Here is a 20487-nt window from a genome sequence, read left to right as displayed (position 1 = left end):
AACATGTGCACATATTAAAAGACGATTAAAAAAAACTACGGGGTTTCCTTAATAAAAATTATTAACACTGCTAACAAAAACAACTTTCCATGCCTGAAAAAAAATATTGTGCTAGATGCAAGGTGCACATACATCTAAGAAAAGATACATCTTCAGAGTCAGTAACTTCAAAAAAAACCAACTGGTTGTTCTTTAAGGAAACATTGTTCAATTAAATTTAAGACTCAATTAAAAAGCCACAACCTTAACATTAACTATGCATGCACATTTTAAATTTAGTAATTATATATTCATGTTATAACAAAATTTAACTTTCTGAATCACAATTATAGTCTCAATCACTACTAAGTTACATGCTACAGTTCCAGAAAAACAAACTATTCACTGCCATCGAGTCAATGCTAACTCACAGCATCACACCTCCCCCCCACCAACCCGCCTCTGGTTTCTGAGACTCTTAACTGTTTAGAGGGTTAGAAAGCCCAGTCTTTCTCCCGTGATGTTTGTGGTGGCTTCTATATGCCCACTTTGCAGATCGCAGCCCAATGTGTAACCACTACACTATCAGGATCTAAAAAGCACTGATTTTTGTACTTATAACTTGCAAACATTGAGCTATTTTAATTATTTTACTCAATTTATTTGCTTAATAAAATGTCCTTAATTTTAAAGGCATGGAAAGCCTTTAATTTACCTTGAAAAATAATTTTTGTAAAACACAAAATATTATCAATGGAAAAAATAGAACATCCTCTTATACAAAGTTTCTGCTTGCACAAGACACATAAGTATATAGTAAGAATTCTTTCTTACTTATCAGCATCTTTTTCCTTTAGCTCAAGTTTAAATAAGATTAAATTTTAAAAGGAAATTTTATAACCATTTAGAAACTGCAAATACCTTTTTTAATGACTGTAAATTTTCCAAACCTTAGCTCTAAGTCTAAAACAAAAGAGCAAGGTTCCTAAAATTCATGAGGTTAAACCAGCATTTTCCAGTAAAATAGAAATTTAGCACAGTATGCCATCAAGGTGGCTTCAGCAGCAAGCAACCTTGGTAGTTTTAAGGCATACACACCCAGAAGACTTTTGCAAATCCAAACCCCAAACTTGTTGCCTTCAAGGCGATCAAAGTCACTTCAAATCTGAGAACTGCCACTGTTTCCATGATCCTATGTCTTAGACGCCAATGACTGTGCATTTGTAACTTTTGTGCTAATAGCTTATCAATCGATATGCCATCCAAATTCAAAATCCACTGCCATCAAATCTATTCCTCTCATACTGACCCTCTTAAACTTAATTTGTGTCAGCCATTTGACACATATTGTAGTTGAGCAAATTATTTCCAATATCCAGAAGTCTAAAAATTAACATCCTAGGATTCTAAACGGTGCAAAATGTCCATTTCAAAGAAGATCTAACTGTAATACTAAGAGAAAAAGCAGTGCAGTAAAAGAGAAGAAACTAAGAGCCAAGCAAATGACTCACTCACCTTGTCCCCGGTGGCAGTGGAAGTTGTTCAAGTGAATTACCTCTTCGTTATTGTCACCTTCTGCCATTTTCAAACGCAGAACTACACCTATGTGCCTGCTAATTGCTAAGCATGGTACCCAGTTGTTTCAAAACATCTGAGAAAGGAAAAAGAGGTACATTTAGGGTGAGGGAGTATCAACACTCTGCCCACAGGTCTGACCAAGGAAACATTCAACGTTTATGCTGAAAATACTCTGAAATAAAAGCACAAACCAGCAAACAACTAAAATATGCCTGGAAATGAAGGTACATTTTTAAAGAAATATATTTAAAGAGTCAAAAAGAACTGGTAAAGAATAACCAGATACGAACAACATTACAAATCAAAACCAAGTTTGTCCAAGGACAACTCAAAATAGCAAAACCTAATCTCCAGTAACGAGAAAGGTAAATCAGACAATGAGCTTCATTTAAAGCCACTAAGCTAGGAAATAAAGCAAATAGAAAAATGGAAAGTGTAATACAATTAATTTGGTGAGGAAGCTCGATCAGATATTTTCAAGTACCTGGTAAAAAACTCAGTAAGTTAAAGAAGCACATTTCCCATGACTGAACAATTGCAATCCTAGATATAGTACCTATAGCAGTGGTTCTCAACCTGTGGGTCGCAACCCCTTTGGAGGTTGAACGACCCTTTCCCAGGGGTCGCAGTTATGATAATAGCAACGAAAATAATTTTATGGTTAAGAGTCACCACAACATGAGGAACTGAATGAAAAGGGTTGCGGCATGAGGAAGGTTGAGAACCACTGACCTATAACAACACATACAAGTGCACCAGAACACATGCCTAATACAGGAGATGTGGACAAGGATGTTTACTGCTACAAGATTTCTAACTGAAAATGACCTGTTTTGATGCCAGTACAGGGATACTCATTGCCACACTGTGAGTCAATGCTGACTCATAGACACCTCCCACCGTGGGTTTCTAAGACTGTTCTGACTTTACAGAAGTAGACAGCACTCTCGGAGATGCTGGTGGTTTTGAACTGCCAACCATGCAGATGGCAGCCCAATGCTTAACCACTACACCACTAGGGCTTCAAAGCACACACACAAAAAAGTAAAATCCATACAATAAAGCAATACAATTAGATCAACAAGAACAAAACAAGTTAACTAAAAATAAGTTTGATCTCATTTATATACATTTCTTAAAAAATACAATGAACCCATATATCTAAGTATTACATTAAAAAAACTACATGAGTGAAAGTCACCAACATAAAAAGAATAGCTATTGCTAGAAAAGAGGAACTGAAGTCTGAACTTTACATATATCTTTAACATATATACACACATATCTATTTGAAGCAAGCATGGCAAAACATTAACATTTATTAAATCTAAATAGTATATGTTTTTCTGTATCCCTCTCCTTCCTTCCTTTTCTTTAAGAAAACAAGACACCCAAACCAAACCAACGCCATGAAGCCAATTCCAAATCACAGCAACCCTGCTGGTCAAAGTAGAACTGAGATGTCCAGGGCTACACAGCTTCAGGGAATCAGCCAGCCACATCTTGCTCCCCTGCAGCAGTTGGTGGGTTCACACAGCTAACTTTATAGTTTGCAGTCGAGTAATTCAAGCTCAGCACCAGCAGGGTTCAAAGCAAGGCAGAGTGATGTTAAAATCAAGTTATTTTATGTTGATAGGACAGCTGAAAAGCTCACTGCCATCAAGTGGCTTCTGATGCTTTGGGTTTCCAAACGGTAAGCCTTTATGACAGCAGAAAGCCCCACCTTCTTCCTGCATAAACCAGTCATGGTAGAGAAATACAAGGAAGTTAAGGAAGGTGCCAACCCTACAGGATGAGTGGATTTCAGGGCTGAACAACAGAGATAAGGACCAAAAAGAGTAGACCCATTAGGGGTACAGGAATGAGAGTGGGAGGAGAGCGCACTAAACTCCTCAGAATAAACAATGCCAAAAGTAATTATTATCTTCAAAGAAGTGAGAAAAACTTATCTGCCAAGGTAACATTCGTTCTATAACCAGCACTGATGACTATTCAAGTAGATAATCCTTAGATATTCAAAGACTAAGAGAGCTGACGTCTAAGAGATTGTCACAAAAGGAGCTTTTTTTGAAAAAACATTTTATTAGGGGCTCATATAACTTATCACAATCCATACATATACATACATCAATTGTATAAAGCACATCTGTACATTCTTTGCCCTAATCATTTTCAAAGCATTTGCTCTCCGCTTAAGCCCTTTGCATCAGGTCCTCTTTGAGCCCTTGATAATTTATAGATTGTTATTTTCTCATATCTTGCCCTATCCAGAGCCTCCCCCCTCCTTCTCTGCCGTCCATCTCCCAGGGAGGAGGTCACATGTGGATCCTTGTAATCAGTTCCCCCTTTCCAACCCACTCACCCTCTACTCTCCCAGCATCGCCCCTCACACCCTGGTCCTGAAGGTATCGTCCACCCTGGATTCCCTGTGCCTCCAGCTCCCATATGCACAAGTGTACAACCTCTGCCCTATCCAGTCCTGCAAGGTAGAATTCGGATCATGGTAGTTGGGGAGAGGAAGCATCCAGAATCCAGGGAAAAGCTGTATTCTTCATTGGTACTACTATCGCACCCTGACTGACTCATCTCCTCTCCTAAACCCCTCTATGAGGGGATCTCCAGTGGCCGACAAATGGGCCTTGGGTCTCCACTCTGCACCTCCCCCTTCATTCACTATGGTGTGTGTGTATATATATGTGTATTTATGTATATGTGTATGTATGTATATACACACACATATATATACATATATACACACATTTTTTACAAAGAGCTTTTATTAAAAGATTAACTCCAACAAAAAGCATAAATCTAAAGGGAAGGAATGGAATTACAGGATTACAAAAATAATGTATAACAAAAATTATGGAACAGAGCAAGGTTCCTCAAACTTTTTAAACAGGGGGCCAGTTCACTGTCCCGCAGACCGTTGGGAGTACCGGATTATAGTTTTAAAAATAAACTATGAACACTGCATTTATCTTATTTTGAAGTTAAAAAAATGGGGCAAAAACACCCGGAGGGCCGGATACATGTCCTTGGCAGGCCGCATGTGACCCATGGGCCGTAGTTTGAGGACCCTGGAATAGAGTCTCAGTGTTAAGTAACTGTCCTAGTTACCTGCCATACAGAAATAATCAACAGTTGAGTAGCTTTAAAGAACGGAAACTTAGGTGCTTGACACAATCTGTGTATAGATTGTTAGAAGAGCTGTAAAAGCCCCCCATAAAATGATCTACAAAAAGGAACGGAAACTTATTTTCTCAGTTCAGTTTAGGGACAGCTCCTTTCTTATCCATGAAGTGTACAATCACTGAAAATAATAATCTATAACTTACCAAGGGTTCATGAGGGAGGGTGGGTGAGGGAGGAAGAAAAATGAGGAGTTGTTATCAAGGGCTCGAGTAGAAAGAAATGCTTTGAAAATGATGGTAGCAAATGTACAAATGTGCTTGACACTAATGATTGTGGTAAGAGATGTAAGAACCCCAATAAAACTATTTAAAAAAATAAAATAGATAAATAAAAGAAAAAGATGATGACAACATATGTAAAGATGTGCTTGACAAAATGGATATATGTATGAATTGTGATAAGAGCTGTAAGAGCCCCCAATAAAATAATTTTTTAAATGTACAATCTCCAGCAAGACTAATTATGTGAAAAGGGGGAGAAGACAGAAACTACCATTAGGAATGTAAAAGATAACATTACAGATACCACAGAAAAAATAAAGAATATTATGGATAACTTTATATCGATTAACATGAAATTCTAGATGAAATGGAAGAACGCCTTGAGACACAAAAATAAATTTTAAAAAACTTCATAGTCCCCTAAGAAGTCAAGAAATCACATTACACAAAGAACATTCTCTTTAGCCAAGAAAGCCTCCCAAGTGAAGTTTTCCAAATATCTGAGGCAGAAACTAACATTACACACACTCTTCTAAAGAAGAGGAACAGAGGAAAGGATGTGTTGTTTATTTCTTAACTCATTTTATGAGGCTGGCATAATTCTGATACTACAATCTGATAAGAACATCACAAGATAGGCTATATCATCTTTCATGAACACAGGTGCAAAGTTTACAACCAAATCAATGTAAATTACATTGCTGTAATAAAGGAGAAAAGCCACATAACCATCTACCAAGACGGAAAAAAATAGCGTTAGATTAAAAACCGACACCTATTCGTGATGAAAGACTCTTAGTAAATGAATATTAGAAAGAAATGTTCTTTATCTGATGAGAGGCACCCCAGAAGTCCTAGCGCAAACCTCTTACCTACACCTCACAGTGAAATCTCTAACAGCTCTCTGAGAAAGGAGAGAATCTGCATCACTTCCTGTCAAGGCTGTACTGAAGTTTATAGCAAGTGCAGTAGGGCAATGAAAAGAAATAAAATTAACACGTAGAGATGAAGAAATAAAAGTTTAATTTACTGATGGCAGAATTCAAGTACTAATTCAAGGACAGATGGAAAAATAGAACAGAAGGTTCACAAACAGTTCTGGTCACCCACATCAAAACAAGGATGCCACTGCAAGGGAATAGAAGAAATGGTCTTGTCTATAACTGGTGCTCAATCAAGTGGACGTTCACATAGGAAAAAAATTAAAATCTTAATCCATTCTCCCGGAGAAAGATGGAGCTTTGTACTCCTATAAAGACTTAGAGTCTTGGAAAGGGTAGTTCTACCCTGTACTATAGGGTAGCTATGAGTTGGCACCGACTTGATGGCAGTGAGTTTTTAGAGCCCTTTCTCTACACACATCACATACATAAATCAATTTCAGTTGAATTATCAATGAAAGCTAAAACAAAAAATTGAAATATTATACAGGACGTGCTTATAAGGGAACATGTACTAGTATGTATATAGAGAAACCACTGGGATGAGTAAGTGAACAAGGTCTCTAGCAACAAGGCCAATACCCAAAAATCATCTTTGTATTTTAGTTTCTTATCTTAGGGCCACTGTGACTAAGTATCACAACTAGGTGGTATGTGGCTCTTTAAACAGAAATGGATCTCACAGCTAGTAATTCAAATTCAGGGTACTGGGAGAATCGTGTTCTCTCAGAAGCCTTTAGGGAACCATTCTGGCTGGCCTCTCTCAGCTCTGGTCGGCCGTTTCCTGGCTTGAAGCTGCAGCATACTGTAATCACAGGGCCTGCCCTGTCAGCCTCTCTCTTCTCTTAAAGGAAGTCACTCAGATAGGACTAAGGGCATAAGAACTCATACTACTCCAGTATGACCTCATATTCATAGACAGCATCTTTTAAGGGCTCTATTTCAAAACAGGTACCAGGGGATAAGATACAAGTTGCTGGGTGCCAGAATTCAATTCATGACACTATACCAGTAAGAAACAATAACAAGATAACATTAAATATTTTTAAAAGGTTATTATTTTGAGCTTCAGTAAGCCTTGGATTCGAGTTCATACATGCACAGGTTTATTACAAACAAAAGATGTTTAAACCGGTCTCTATGATCAGTGGTTGACTGCTGGTAAGTTCTCTGGGTATAAAGCACTTTTCTTAGTTTCACTGGGGTGTCTTAAAGAAGATTCTTAAGAATCTATAGAACAGAGTATTACTACCCCTATGGGTCTCCAAGACTAAATCTTTCTGGGAGCAGAAAGCCTTTCTTTCTCGCAGAAAGACTGGTAAGTTTGAACTTCAGACCTGTGGTTAAGCAGCTCAATCTGTAGCCCAAATGACTGTAAGTGATCCAAAATTATGCTCATTCCAAAGAAAGGTGATCCATTAGTATTGTGGACTGAATTATGTCCTTGAAAAATATTTGCTATAAATCTATGTTTATGTTTATAATCCCATTTGGGAATGGGCTGTCTTTGTTATGGTAATGAGACAACACCAATGTAGAGTGTGTTTTGAGTCAATCTCTTGAAATATAAGAGATTATAACAAGTAAGCAAAGGTAAGATAGTTGCCAAGACACACTGAGATAATCAAGAAACCATGAAGCATTAGAAGAGACGAGGAACTTCCTACCTGCCTTAGAGAAAACCTGCCCCTAGAGCTGGCACTCTGAAGCTGGACTTCTACTCTGTAGGCTGAGAAAATAATTCCAAAGCTGGACTATGAAGAAGAATGCATCAGGATTGGAGGAAGATTCATTAATACCTTGTGATCTTCAGTTGATGAAACAAACAATTTTGCTAGCTGAAAGCAAAGAAGACTGAAGCACTACACTTACTGATAAAGACCAGAGACTACGATCTTGAGCATGGAGTACACCTCAACATAAAAACCAAATCCTCAAAACTGGCCAAATCACCATGATAAACAACAAAAAGACTGAGGCTGTGAAGAATTCCATTTACTCAGGACCACAACCAACACCCATTGAAGGATTGAAGGAACAGTCAAGAACCCAAATGTGCAGATCTTGCTGGAAAAAAACCAACTCTATTAAAGTGAAAATCAATGATGTCACCTTGAGGACTAAGGTATGGCTGGCTGATCCTAGCCACAGTATTCCACATAGCCATGCACAAGCTGAGCAGTGAATAAGGAAAATAACTGAGGTATCTGAATTCTGGTATTGGTGAAGAACATTGACTATAACATAGACTACCAGATGAAGTGCAGTCAGAATACTTAGAAGTTAGGAGGGAAAACCTAGAGAAGGAAATCATGTTTGATACAGTACCAGGTCAAAGAAAATGAGGAAGACTTTTGACAAGATGGACTGACATAGTGGTTGCAATAATGGCTTAAACATACTATTAAAAGTGAGGATAGACAAGCGCTCCCTCAATGCATGAATACTTTTTTCTATTAAATTGGCATTCTATGATGCTCACCCTCCCGACACAACCGCTGAAGCCAAAACGGGTGAACAAGCAAATGTAGTAAAGAAGCTGATGGTGCCCAGCTATCAAAAAATATAGCGTCTGGGGTCTTAAAGGCTTGAAGATAAACAAGCGGCCATCTAGCTCAGAAGCAACAAAACCCACATGGAAGAACACACCAGCCTGTGTGATCACGTGGTTCCAAAGGGATCAGTTATCAGGCATCAAAGAACAAAAAAAATCATATCATTGGGTGCACACCTCCATGATACGATCACTGAGGATAAATGGGTACAAAAGCAAATGTGGCAAAGAAAGCTGATGGTGCCCGGCTATCGAAAGAGAGTGTCTGGAGTCTTAAAGGCTTGAAGATAAATAAGCGGCCATCTAGCTCAGAAGCAACAAAGCCCACATGGAAGAAGCACACCAGCCTGTGTGATCACGAGGTGTCCAAGGGATCAGGTATAAGGCATCATCAGAAAAAAAAAATCTTACCATAGTGAATGAAGGGGGAAGTGCAGAGTGGAGACCCAAAGCCCATTTGTCGGCCACTGGAGATCCTCTTGCAGAGGGGTCTAGGGGAGATGAGTCAGTCAGGGTGCGATGTAGCACTGATGAAGAACACAGCTTTCCTCCAGTTCCTCAATGTTTTCTACCCCCCAACTACCATGATCCGAATTCTACCTTGCAAGTCTGGATAGAGCAGAGGATGTACACTGGTGCAGATAGGAGCTGGAGGCACAGGGAATCCAAGGTGGATGATCCCTTCAGGACCAGGGGTGTGAGGGGCGATACTGGGAGAGTAGAGGGTGAATGGGTTAGAAAGGGGGAACCAATTATAAGGATCTACATGTGACCTCCTCCCTGGGGAACGGACAACAGAAAAGGGGGTGAAGGGAGATGCCGGATAGGGCAAGATATGACAAAATAATAATTTATAAATTATCAAGGGCTCATGAGGGAGGGGGAGCGGGGAGAGAGGGGGGAAAAAGAGGACCTGATGTAAAGGGCTTAAGTGGAGAGTAAATGCTTTGAAAATGAGGGCAAATGAGGGAGGGGGGAAAGGGGAGGGAGGGGAAAAAAAAAGAGGACCTGATGCAAGGGGCTTAAGTGGAGAGCAAATGCCTTGAGAATGATTGGGGCAGGGAATGTATGGATGTGCTTTATACAATTGATGTATGTATATGTATGGATGGTGATAAGAGTTGTATGAGTCCCTAATAAAATGTAAAAAAAGAAAACAGGAGAAAAAAATGATTAGGGCAAAGACTACAGATGTGCTTTACACAATTGATGTATGTATATGTATGAACTGTGATAAGAATTGTATGAGCCCCTAATAAATTGTTAAAATTTTTTTAAAAAAAGAAAGAAAATGAGGGCAAAGAATGTACAGATATGCTTTACACAATTGGTGTATGTATGGATTGTGAGAAGAGTTGTATGAGTCCCTAATAAAATGCTTAAAAATAAATAAATAAAGGCAGGGAAAAAAAGAGTGAGGATGGATAGTATAGATCGGGCAGTGTTTCTGTTGTACATAGGGTCACTAAGAATCAAATTCAACTCAAGGGGACAAACAATTATCATCTAGGCTGTACTATGGTGGCAAAACCAGTTTAAAGAATACTTAAGGGGGGAGCAGGGAGGGAGGGAGAAAATGAGGAGCTGATACTGGAAAGCAAATGTTTTGAGAAAGATGATGGCAACAAATGTACAAATGTGCTTGGCACAATGGAGGGATGCATGGATTATGGTAAGCATTGCACAAGCCCCAATAAAATGTTAAAAAATCTATAAGGGCATGGATATTGAATGTTTCCTGTGCCTAGAACAATGCCTGAAAAATATACAATTAAAAACTGTTCATAAATGAAAGAATTAAAAAAAAGAATAAAAATAAATACACCACAATTAGGTGATTGTAAAGTGGGGCTAATGGTTACTCTTTTAGAGGAAAAGGGGGAGAACCCTGATGCAAATGAAACGGGATGGAAAGCTTGTGAGGATGGCTGCTGATGGAGACACCCCCACGCACACCCCCTACACTCACTGCCATCAAGTCAATTCCTCCTCACAGTGGTCCTAAAGGACAGAGTGGAACCGTTCCAGTGGGTTTCTGAGGCTATAAATTCTCATGGGAGCAGTAAACCTCATCGTTCTCTGGGAGAGTAGCTGGTAGGTTTGATCCCCAGACCTTGTGATTAGCACATAACCCACTACATCCCCAGAACTTCTTGCAATAGCTCACTACACTATGTATATTTTGTGTGCAGTTTCTATTACTGTTTTAGTCTCAAATACAGATAAGCATTGCTCAATATCCATGATAATTTCCGTGAAACAAAATGTCATGATTGGGACATTGTGGGAACACCACAGTATAAACCTGGTCCTTTGTAGAGTAAGTCTCATAGAAAGCACATAGGACAAAGCAGATGGTTTCCCAGGCTGTAATCTTTGTGAAAGCAGACTGCCTCATCTTTCTCTCTGAGCCCAGAGCTTGGGCAAGGTGTGTTCAGACTGCTAATCTATGTTAGCAGCCCAACACCAGGGTTGTATATTTTATACACACACACACACACACACACACACACACACACACACCAAAGTATCCCTCTCAATCTGTCCCTTGTTACTTGAAGCTTCAAGGTTTGCAAATTGTGTACCTGCAATTGGACACCTCGGGGTGCACAGTACTCTCCCAGGAGTCCCAGGGAATCTGGTCAGATGGAATTGGATACAAGTGGGGAGCGTTCATAGCTCCTACAGGCACTGGATCTGAGGAATCCATAGGTAAAGTGCTAAATTTGATGGTCAGGCCCATGGAGTAGCCTGAGACCTGGTGTAGCACAACCTTGTCATCACCCTGCCTCCCAGCACCCTTCCAAGCCCCTCCTCCTTGTTCTAATGACCTCTGTATGGCTAGACATGGCTGATGAACAATATGCTGCTCAGACTTGCTTAAGAGTGTTAAGGGTGAGGGGGAGACCCAAGACCTTTAAACACCCACAGAATTCCTAAAATTCAGGAAACAAATACCAAGTGCTGTCGAGGAGTTGGAGCAATAGGGATGTTCATATAGTTGGGAGGAGTATAAACTGGTAGCACAGGATTAAGAGGTCCTTAATCAACTCTAGTGGAAAATGTGCATATACTAAAATCCAACAATTCCATGGCCAGGAATGTATTTTATAAAAATCTATGCTGCACAAGACCTCTTCAGAATGAAGAGCAAGGATGTTACTTTGAGGATTATGGTGCACCTAACCCAGGTCAACATCACATGCCATGTGAAAACTGGACATTGAATAACGAAGACTACAGATAAATAGATGCATCTGAACTGTGGTGCTGAAGAATATTGAAAGTGCCATGGACTGCCAAAAGGACCCACAAGCTATCTTGGAAAAAGTAAGGCCAGAGTGCTCCTCAGAGGCAAGAATGACAAGACTTTGTCTTACATACTTTGGCCATGTTGTCAGGAGAAACCAGTTCCTGGAGAAGGACATGAGGTTTATTTAGTAAAGCAGAACAAAAGAGGAAGGCCCTCAGCAATATGGATTGATACTGTGGCTACGTCAATGGGTTCAGGCATGGGAACAATTGTGAAGATGGCACAGGATTGTGCAAATGTTTCATTTGTTGTGCACAGGGTCGCTATGGGTCAGAGCGGACTTCAGGACACCTAAAAACAACTTGGTTATAAACATCAGGCACAAACCTATACAACAGTAAGCCTGAATCAATTACAGCCACATATAACAAAGGTAGATTTTAATGTCAATGGCTCGATATGTAAAGTACCACCTAATTCACAATGAAAAGTTTAGGGGGAAAAACCACCTTAATGGCCTGAGTGAAGGAATTCAGATTACACATAAAATGATTGCTTCTATAGTTTCAACACTGGCTAGGTTTCATTCGGCTGTTTGTGATAAACTTTTTACCTGTATTATCTCACAATGGAAAAGTTGGTGGAGGAGGGAAGCCATTATGAAAAAGACTGCCTCTGTGACACACCAGTTGAAGACCAGCCAAAGAGGGCTGCGCCCCCCCAGGTTGGCTCTTAGGAGTCTCTGTACAGTTTTATTTTTGAACCATACCCTTAATGGAAATCAATAAATAAAAACTATTGTAGAAATGGTACATGTTTTTGTTATTTATGTATGACCTTAAAGGAGCTAATTTTTAGAGTTACAGAAAGCTTTTAAGCAGCAATGGTAACAATAAATAAGCCACTGTTGAAATGGTAAATATTTTGTTATTTATCTATGTTAGAAAAAAAAAAAAAGCTTAAAAGAGCCAATTTTCAGTGTTATAGAAAGCTTTGAAGACACACTGGTGGCATAGCGAGTAAGGCTTGACTCCTAACATTGTTGGTGGGGTGTGCTGCTAATTCCAAGTTACAGCGACCTGACAGGGCAGTATAGGATTGCATGAATTTCCTCGCCCAAAATTTTTACAGGGGCAGATCAATAGGTCTTTTCTCAAGAGCAGCTAGTGATTCTAAACCAATAATCTTTTTGGTTAGCAGCCAAGTTGCTTAACCATTGAGTCACAACCACCCCTAACTAATTCACTACCATGGAGTAGATCTCACAAGGACTAATTTACTGAATACAAAGTTATATATGTATATGTATATCCATGTAGAGGCTTCAAAAGGTCCTTGGAAAAAGGCCCTTCATGTATTAACAAAAGTATTTCAACAGAAACTTCCATCATCTCCATTTCTAACTATAAACCACATCTATACTCCAGAATGTTCTTTAGAGACAAGGATGGTGAAAGCTGGTCAAGAGAACAGTCCCTGAAAAAGGACATGATGTTTGATAAAGCAGAGGGGCAGTGAAAAAGAGGAAGGCCCTCAGAGATGGAGTGACAGTAGCTGCCAACAATGTGCTCAAGCATAGGGACAACTGTGATGATGGTGCAGGATATAATGCTGCACGGTCTTGGGGTGGTGACTGTGTGCGGTCAAACCAGTTCTGACTCAAAGCAAATCTGTCTGACAAAACAGAAAGTGAGTATAGGGATTCCTAAGCTGTAATCTTTACAGAAACAGACCACCAGGTCCTTTCCCCAGAACAGCCACTGGGTGAGTTCATACTGCCAACCTTTAATGGTAGAAAACTATTGCACTATAAGGGTTTCTCGACTAAGTTTAGGGTAGTTATCTATTTTTTTGCTTTCTTTTTTGAGCATTTAACAATTTATTGAACATGAAGGTAGAGAGTTCCTTCACGATTTTTGATAACATGCACAATACATAGAAGGTAATTTACACAGCTCTTAGGATACACATTTATAAAAATTACAGTTAACACATTATAAGTATTAGTGTATATTAAAAACTACATTGATTTCACAATTCTAACTTAAATGTGGATCTCTATGAATCTCTTTTTTTCTCCATCATTTTCTTTGGGGCTCTTACAGCTCTTATAATATTCCATACATTGGGGGAGGGACAAAAATATTCCATACATCAATTGTATCAAGCATATTTGCATATATGTTGCCACCACCATTTCCAAGACATTTTCTGCTTGAACTCTTGATATAAGCTCTTTTTTCCCCTGCCTCCCACCTCCCTTAGCCTTGGGCAATTATATATTGTTATTTCATATCTTACACTGGCCTTTGTCTCCCTTCATCCACTTTTCTGTTATTTGTCCCCTTGGGGGAGGAGTGAGTTATATATCCAATTTTGTTAGGTTCCCCTTTTCTCACCCTCCCCCCTCCTTGGCCATTCCCCTCCTGTCATATTTGCTTTCTTATAGCTTCTAATTTTTCTATCCTAAATTGGCATTCTTTGTATTAACTTTAAACATTTTAAATTAAACACACACAATAAGTAATTCAACAAACATTGAGAGGGCTTCAAAAAGTTCATGGAGAAATTTCATTACCTTTCCACAATATATTTGAGTCCCTCGTGTATCATGGAGAACACAAAAAGAAAAAGCTACCATGGGTCTTTGCTTTACTTAAGAGTCCCATCAGTTAAGAAAAGCAATGCATATGAGTAGCTTTATTCCAAAGCATAAAGTCATTAGTGCAATAAAGTGTTATGGAGTAAAGTGTAATATAGTTCAGTGTGGTAATTACATAATCTTCCGTAAACTTGAGGGTATTATGAGGGAAGGGGTGGAGTCTAGCCTGTTAATCAGGTCATAGCCAGATGCATGTGTGGACATGGCCTTCTCTTTTGAGGATTCTGGGACCTCTTCTCTTCCTCCCTGGAGGCGGGACACACTCTGCTTCACATTCCTGATGACAAGCCACATGGAGCCAAGTTGATGGTGGCCAGAGCCCTGGAAATGCATCTACTGCCATTGGACCCACACGACTTTCCACATGATCTTCCTGCATTCAGTATCATTGCATGTGCTGCATGTGTCTGAAGAGGAATTAATGGGCTAATATCAAACTTACGGACTTTATCTGGACTGGGATGTTTTAGTGATGTATAATTACTTCTTTAATTAAAAAAAATCATTTTATTGGAGGCGTGTACAATTCTTATCAAAATCCATATATCCATCCATTGTGTGTCAATCACATTTGTACATTTGTTGCCCTCATCATTCTCAAAACATTTGCTTTCTGCTTGAGCCCTTGGTATCAGCTCCTCATTTTTCCTCTCCCTCCCTGCTTCCCCCTCCCTCAGGATAATTACTTCTTGATATAAAGTTCTCTTACGTATATATTAGAGTCTCTGGATTTGCCTCTCTAGTCAACCTGGACTAACACACTCAGTACGAGACTGTCCAGTTCGGGGTGGGCAGAGTCAGGGAAAGTTTAACAGAGGTAGAGAGAGTTCAGCTAAGCTTAGGAAGGTAAGATATGAACCGATGAGAAGGGCAACTCCGTAAGACGTGAACAGCCTGACATAAGCAGAGATCAGGAAGTAATACAATGACCAGTTGGGAAGATGACAATGTGAGTGAAGGTAAGATCAGTCAGACAAAATTGCTGGAAAGGCCTTGCATGTTTATTAAGGAACTTGTGGTGGTGCCAGTTCTTACACACTTCCCATTGAAAGGTGTGGCCTGCTTCTCCTCCCCTTGAATCTGAATTAGTCTTTAAGGTGTTAGCAGCTTCCCCCTAGGACTCTTAACAAGACTTATGGAGAGGCCCTTAAGACAAGAAGAAAGGGGGGGGGGGCCTGAGCCCTGCATTCTAGAAGTCTCTATGAAGTGGATAAAAAAGTGATGAAGCCATCTTGGAAGCAATCCTCTAGCCTTAAATACCTCAGCTGATACCATGTAGGTACAGGAAAAAAGTTGCTCAGTCAAGCACTTTCCAATTTCTCAACTCACAAAATTGTGAACAAACTATTGTTTTAAGCCACTATAATTATGAGGTAGTTGGTTGTGCATCAACAGCCGAGAGAGCTCTAATTTTATTTTCTAGCCAATGGGAAGCAATGCCGACAGCTGTACTTTAAAAAATTCATTCTACCTGCAATATATAAGACAAACTATGGAAGACACCTGGTGGCGGAAAATGCAAAATCCAAGAGCAATTAAGTCTGAAACAGAGGTAACATAAAGACCCAAACCACTGTTGAGTCAATTCCAACTCAGCAACCTTATGTTAGAGCAGAACAGCCCCACAAGGTTTCCAAAGCTATGATATTTATGAAAGCAGACTGCCCTGGAGGATAGGTTCAAACCACCCAACTTTCTGATTAGAAGTTGAGCACTTAATCACTGAGACACCTTAATGTTAAGGACTCCTTAATGGGAGGTTTGCATATAACAGAATATCAAGAGTTTAAGTTGACCTAGTTGGAACTGATGCAATGACAGGAGGAATGCAGGGATTTCTGCATATAACTGAGCATCAAAAAAAAAGAAAGGAGTCAAAGTTAACCTTGAAGTTAAGACCTAGTAACTGGAGGATGGTGATACTCATAAGTAAAAAGGCAGATGAATTCATGCGCTCTCCCTTGTATTAAAAAAAAATGCAATGAGTGGTTAATTTTAAAACAGACAAAATGAAATAACTGAGGTACAATAGCATCCGTGATTACAGATACAAACAGGCTGAAAATTTAAGCAGAGTTTAAGAGGGCCCTAAAAATTCTGCTACCAAGGTCCTTCTGTAAGAGGAAAGATTTCAGGCCAAAAACTAAACTCAAAATTTTCAATTGGTGGCAAGATTTTGAGTGTCAGTTAAAAACTAGTTCAGCAACTGAGAGTTAGTTCACTTAAAACAAACAAACAAAAAACCTCTGCTATTGCAATCAATTCCAACTCTTAGCAACCCTATACATGGCCTTAAGTCTTTATGGGAGTAATAGCCTCAAAGTGCCTAGTGGGCTTGAACCACAGACTTTCTGATTTGTAACCCCACTGCTTACTGAACAGTGCCACCAGGCTCATTCCATCTTTGGGGGGTGAGGGAGGAATATGATCTTCTCTTACACATGAATCCTATGTAAAGTTATGGCACCCTTGCCCTTTCACCCAAGTACTACCTAGAGGCTTCATCTCCTGACATGACTTCACATAGCACTAAGAGCTGCTTACAAAATGCCTCACAAACACAGCTAACAGCAGATACCTTCCACCTCTCCCTCTTTCTGCAGTGATGAGCAGCGACAATGTTCCTTTACTAGACCATATTCCTTGCTTCCCTTCAAGCTTTTATCTGGGACTTCTATCTTCTTCAGTGCCTCCGTCAGCTAAGCCAATTCTATCTGTCACTTCCTCAGAGGAAAACCCCTCCTGACTATCCCCTTTGTTCATTCACACAACATGCACTACTTCTTTGAAGTACAGGAATATACTGTGTATAAGCCGAATTTTCCAGCACACTTTTAATGCAGTTTTTGTGGTAAAATTAGATGCCTCAGATGATAATCGAGTATATACGGTACTTAAAGCACCTGTAATCATTCAGCTAATGTGACTGTACCTAACAAAAGTAGCAACAACAACAACAAAAAATCTGTTTTGTACTTAAATCCAAGGAAGTTTGGCATCTCAGAACTCACTCTCAGGGCTTTGGAATATAACACAGATGGCCTGGCAAGTAGATGCTCCTGGATCTTTTTTGGCTAAACAGCATTCACAGGTATGGCAGGATAATTACAAACCAAGTCCTCTACCCCTTAGAGGACTAGGTAGGGTTTTCTTGGCTGTAATCTTCATGGAAGCTGACTGACTTGCCAAATTAGTTGAATCCTCAAGTACAAATCAAGTGCACCACCCAGGAGACTCAGTTATTTCTTCCCTTTAAAAAGGAGGATAGTTTTTAACTAACCTACCCTCACTCAGAGGGTTATTATATTAAAAATTCTTATAACAGTGTTTGGCACACAGCACCATATGTGTTGCTCTATTATGATTAATCTTACACATTGAAAATGTATGGCAAGCTTGCGTTGGGCGTCTGTCACTGCCACTTTCCCAACGGCATGTGCTTACTGTCTGTGTCACAGCTTGGACATTCTCACAGTATTTCCAACTTTTCAGCGTATTACTGCACACTTCGTAAAGTCTAGGATAAAGCATGTAACTTTTCAAAATAGATTTTAAATCTATGAGGAACGATTCCCTTGACTCACTTTATTGTGGTATTCACTTATTGCACTAATCGAGAACCAAACCTGTTCTCTGAGGGAGACCTCGATAGATAGTTCATCGTCTAGTTCTCAAATACAGACTTGCTGTCCAGGTTCCCTGCTTCAGATCTCAATTTCCTTTACTTCACAGGGATTTCTACAGAGGGGCTGCAAACCCTTTCTGTGATTAGTGGTCCTTAGTGCTGGTGATCGGTACTGGAGGTCAACTGCAACTTAAGAGCTTCCCAACGTGACCAACTCCAACTGTTCCACAAGTTTTCTAGGTTGTAATGTGGAGGGAAGGAGCCTTTGGTGGGCCATTGGCAAAGAGCCTGGCTATCAGGTCAACAGAACCAACCGGGTAAAAGATGTGGCAGTCTACTGTACAAGATTTGGTGTCTGAAATCCTACGGAGCAGTTCTACTCTGTCGTACAGAGTAAGAGTCAGAACCCACCCATAGGGAGTGGGTTGGTTGGTGTTTTGGTAGGATGGCACAAAAATCCTTTTTGATCAGCTATTAATGGTTGGCACTTCCTCTCAGAAGGACGTGGCAATCTGCTAACAAGTAGAAATGCCCCATGGTGTTTCCAAGGGTGTTATCTTTATGGACGCAAGTCTTCTCTTCCCTCACTGGAGTGGATTTGAAGCTACCTTTTGGATTAACCACCAGGGACACCACCAGTCAGAACCAACCCACTGGTGGGTGAAGGGTTTAGATGGGTGTGTTTATTTGTTTAGGTCTAAATTGTGGCCCTCAGGCTCTCTGGCCCTTTCCTCAAATGTACACCCTCCACCCATGAATAGCGTTCACCGAAGAACAAAACAAACGAGGCGGTCTGCCTTCAGGCAAGTTGGGACCAGAAGTGTAACCCAGCGGGGCTTGGCTCTGGAACCTTCTCCGTTCGGTCAGGCCCCCTCCTCCCAGGCCTCGTGAGGGACGGATCCCAGGAACTCCCAGCCACGGGAACAGTCGGCGCCCGGAAGCTCTAGGCGACTTTTGTCCGCCGACACAAGTTTGCCCAAGTTTCAGGAAAGGGTACGCACCGCCCGGTGCGGCCAAGTCGCCTCAAGGAAGCCGCATCCTTCTCGGGGCGTCCGGGCGGTGATCGCACTGTCGGGGTCGCGCCACCAGGATCCGCGGACCCAGGCGCCCACTTCCGCCCTTTGGCCCCGGGGCGCACCGCCTGGAGTTTAAAGTCCCCAGAGCTCCCCGCGCCCGTCGGCCTTCCCTTAGACAAGGCCTCCCTCCGCTCTCGGGGCGGCGCAGGCAAACGACCCCACACGCCGTCCGACCACCCCGACCCCCGGCCCCTGCACCTTCGCGGCCGCGGGGCGTTCGGCGAAACTTCGTCAAGTAGCGGGAGCGGCAAGGGCCGGGGCTCGCCCGCCGGCGCTCTTTTGTCGCTCCCGCCTCAGCGATGGCCCCCAGCTCCCGGACAGCTGTGGTGGCCCCTTCAGGCTGCCGCCCGGGCCTCCGCTCCGTCCCCGTCGCGGCCCCTCACAGCCACGGCGTCTCACCCCCGCCCCCACAGCCGGGCCTTCCTCCGCCTCCCGGCGCCGACCGAGGAGTCCTGCGCGCCCCACCGCCCGCACTTACTCGTCCCTCAAGCCCCCGGTTAACGAAGAGGTCTCGGCGGACTCGGCCGCAGAGGTGTTTTTTTTAATTCACACAGAGCAGCAGCCGACAGCTCCTTCGCCACCGCTGCCCCTGCTGCTGCTGCCGCCGCCGCCGCCGCGCTCCTTCCGGCCCTTCCGCGGCGTCACCTTGCGCCTGCGCATAGCGCCCCCTCCCGACTACTGACAGGAAGAACCATAGAGCGACGCTGGGTGCTGGGGCGGAGGGGCTGAAGGAGGGGACCATAGAGAGGGCCGCCTAGTCACTGCTCTAGTCCCCCTCACCGCCCATGGAAACTTGACTCCTCCATTAGGCGGGAGGACCAAAAAAAAAAATTGAGTCTTGCTACCCACAAGAGGGGCTACTGTCTCGCCGGAGTTGGGAATTGGTGTGGAAATAGAAGGCTGGGGATATCTAATCCATAGCCACTTACTTGCTGTGTTGCCTTTGGGAAGTCACTCATTAATTCAGCACATTTTTTTCTTTTTCTTTTTTTTAAAACCATTTTATTGGGGGCTCATACAACTCTTGTCACAATCGATACATACATCCATTCTGTCGAGCACATTTGTACATTTGTTGCCGACGTTATTCTATCAACAAATATTTTCTGAGGGCTTCCCATAGACGAAGCACTGTACTCGAAATTGGGGCGTCAACGGTAAAGGGGGTGTTCTCTTGAAATTTATGGTAAAGTTCGCAATTTAAGTTGGTTAAGTTCAATAATTATGGTTCAATAACCTGGTTAAGTTCAATAGCTAACTAGCAAAAGAACTAACTGACGAAAATACTAGCATAGACAGTAACTGTGCAGGGAAAGCAGTCTGAAGGAAACTCAAGTCAGTAAAAGAATGGAGAGTGATGGGAACGGATTGTGGTGAGGGGATGCCTCTCCTGAGAAGCAGGT

General features: G+C 41.5%; 1 protein-coding gene across 3 annotated transcripts in view; it reads right to left on the bottom strand.

Annotated features, from left to right (window-relative positions):
- RNF216 (ring finger protein 216) overlaps nucleotides 1-19724 on the bottom strand; it is a 125728-nt gene extending 106004 nt beyond the window's left edge. For 2 of the 3 annotated variants that reach the window (XM_075527557.1, XM_075527559.1), the window contains exons 1-2: nucleotides 19563-19724; nucleotides 1495-1630 (exon numbers count right to left, since the gene is read on the bottom strand). In XM_075527557.1, coding sequence (XP_075383672.1) covers nucleotides 1495-1561 — 67 coding nt within the window. In that variant the 5' untranslated portion in view covers nucleotides 1562-1630; nucleotides 19563-19724. Of the gene's footprint in view, nucleotides 1-1494; nucleotides 1631-8879; nucleotides 8960-19562 lie in introns of all 3 variants that reach the window. The other variant, XM_075527558.1, reaches the window with a different exon arrangement.
- Between the last annotated feature and the right edge of the window lie 763 nt (nucleotides 19725-20487).

This window comes from Tenrec ecaudatus, chromosome 12 (assembly GCF_050624435.1).
Source record: "Tenrec ecaudatus isolate mTenEca1 chromosome 12, mTenEca1.hap1, whole genome shotgun sequence".
NCBI lineage: Eukaryota > Metazoa > Chordata > Mammalia > Afrosoricida > Tenrecidae > Tenrec > Tenrec ecaudatus.
This window is presented reverse-complemented; position numbering and strand designations above follow the sequence as displayed.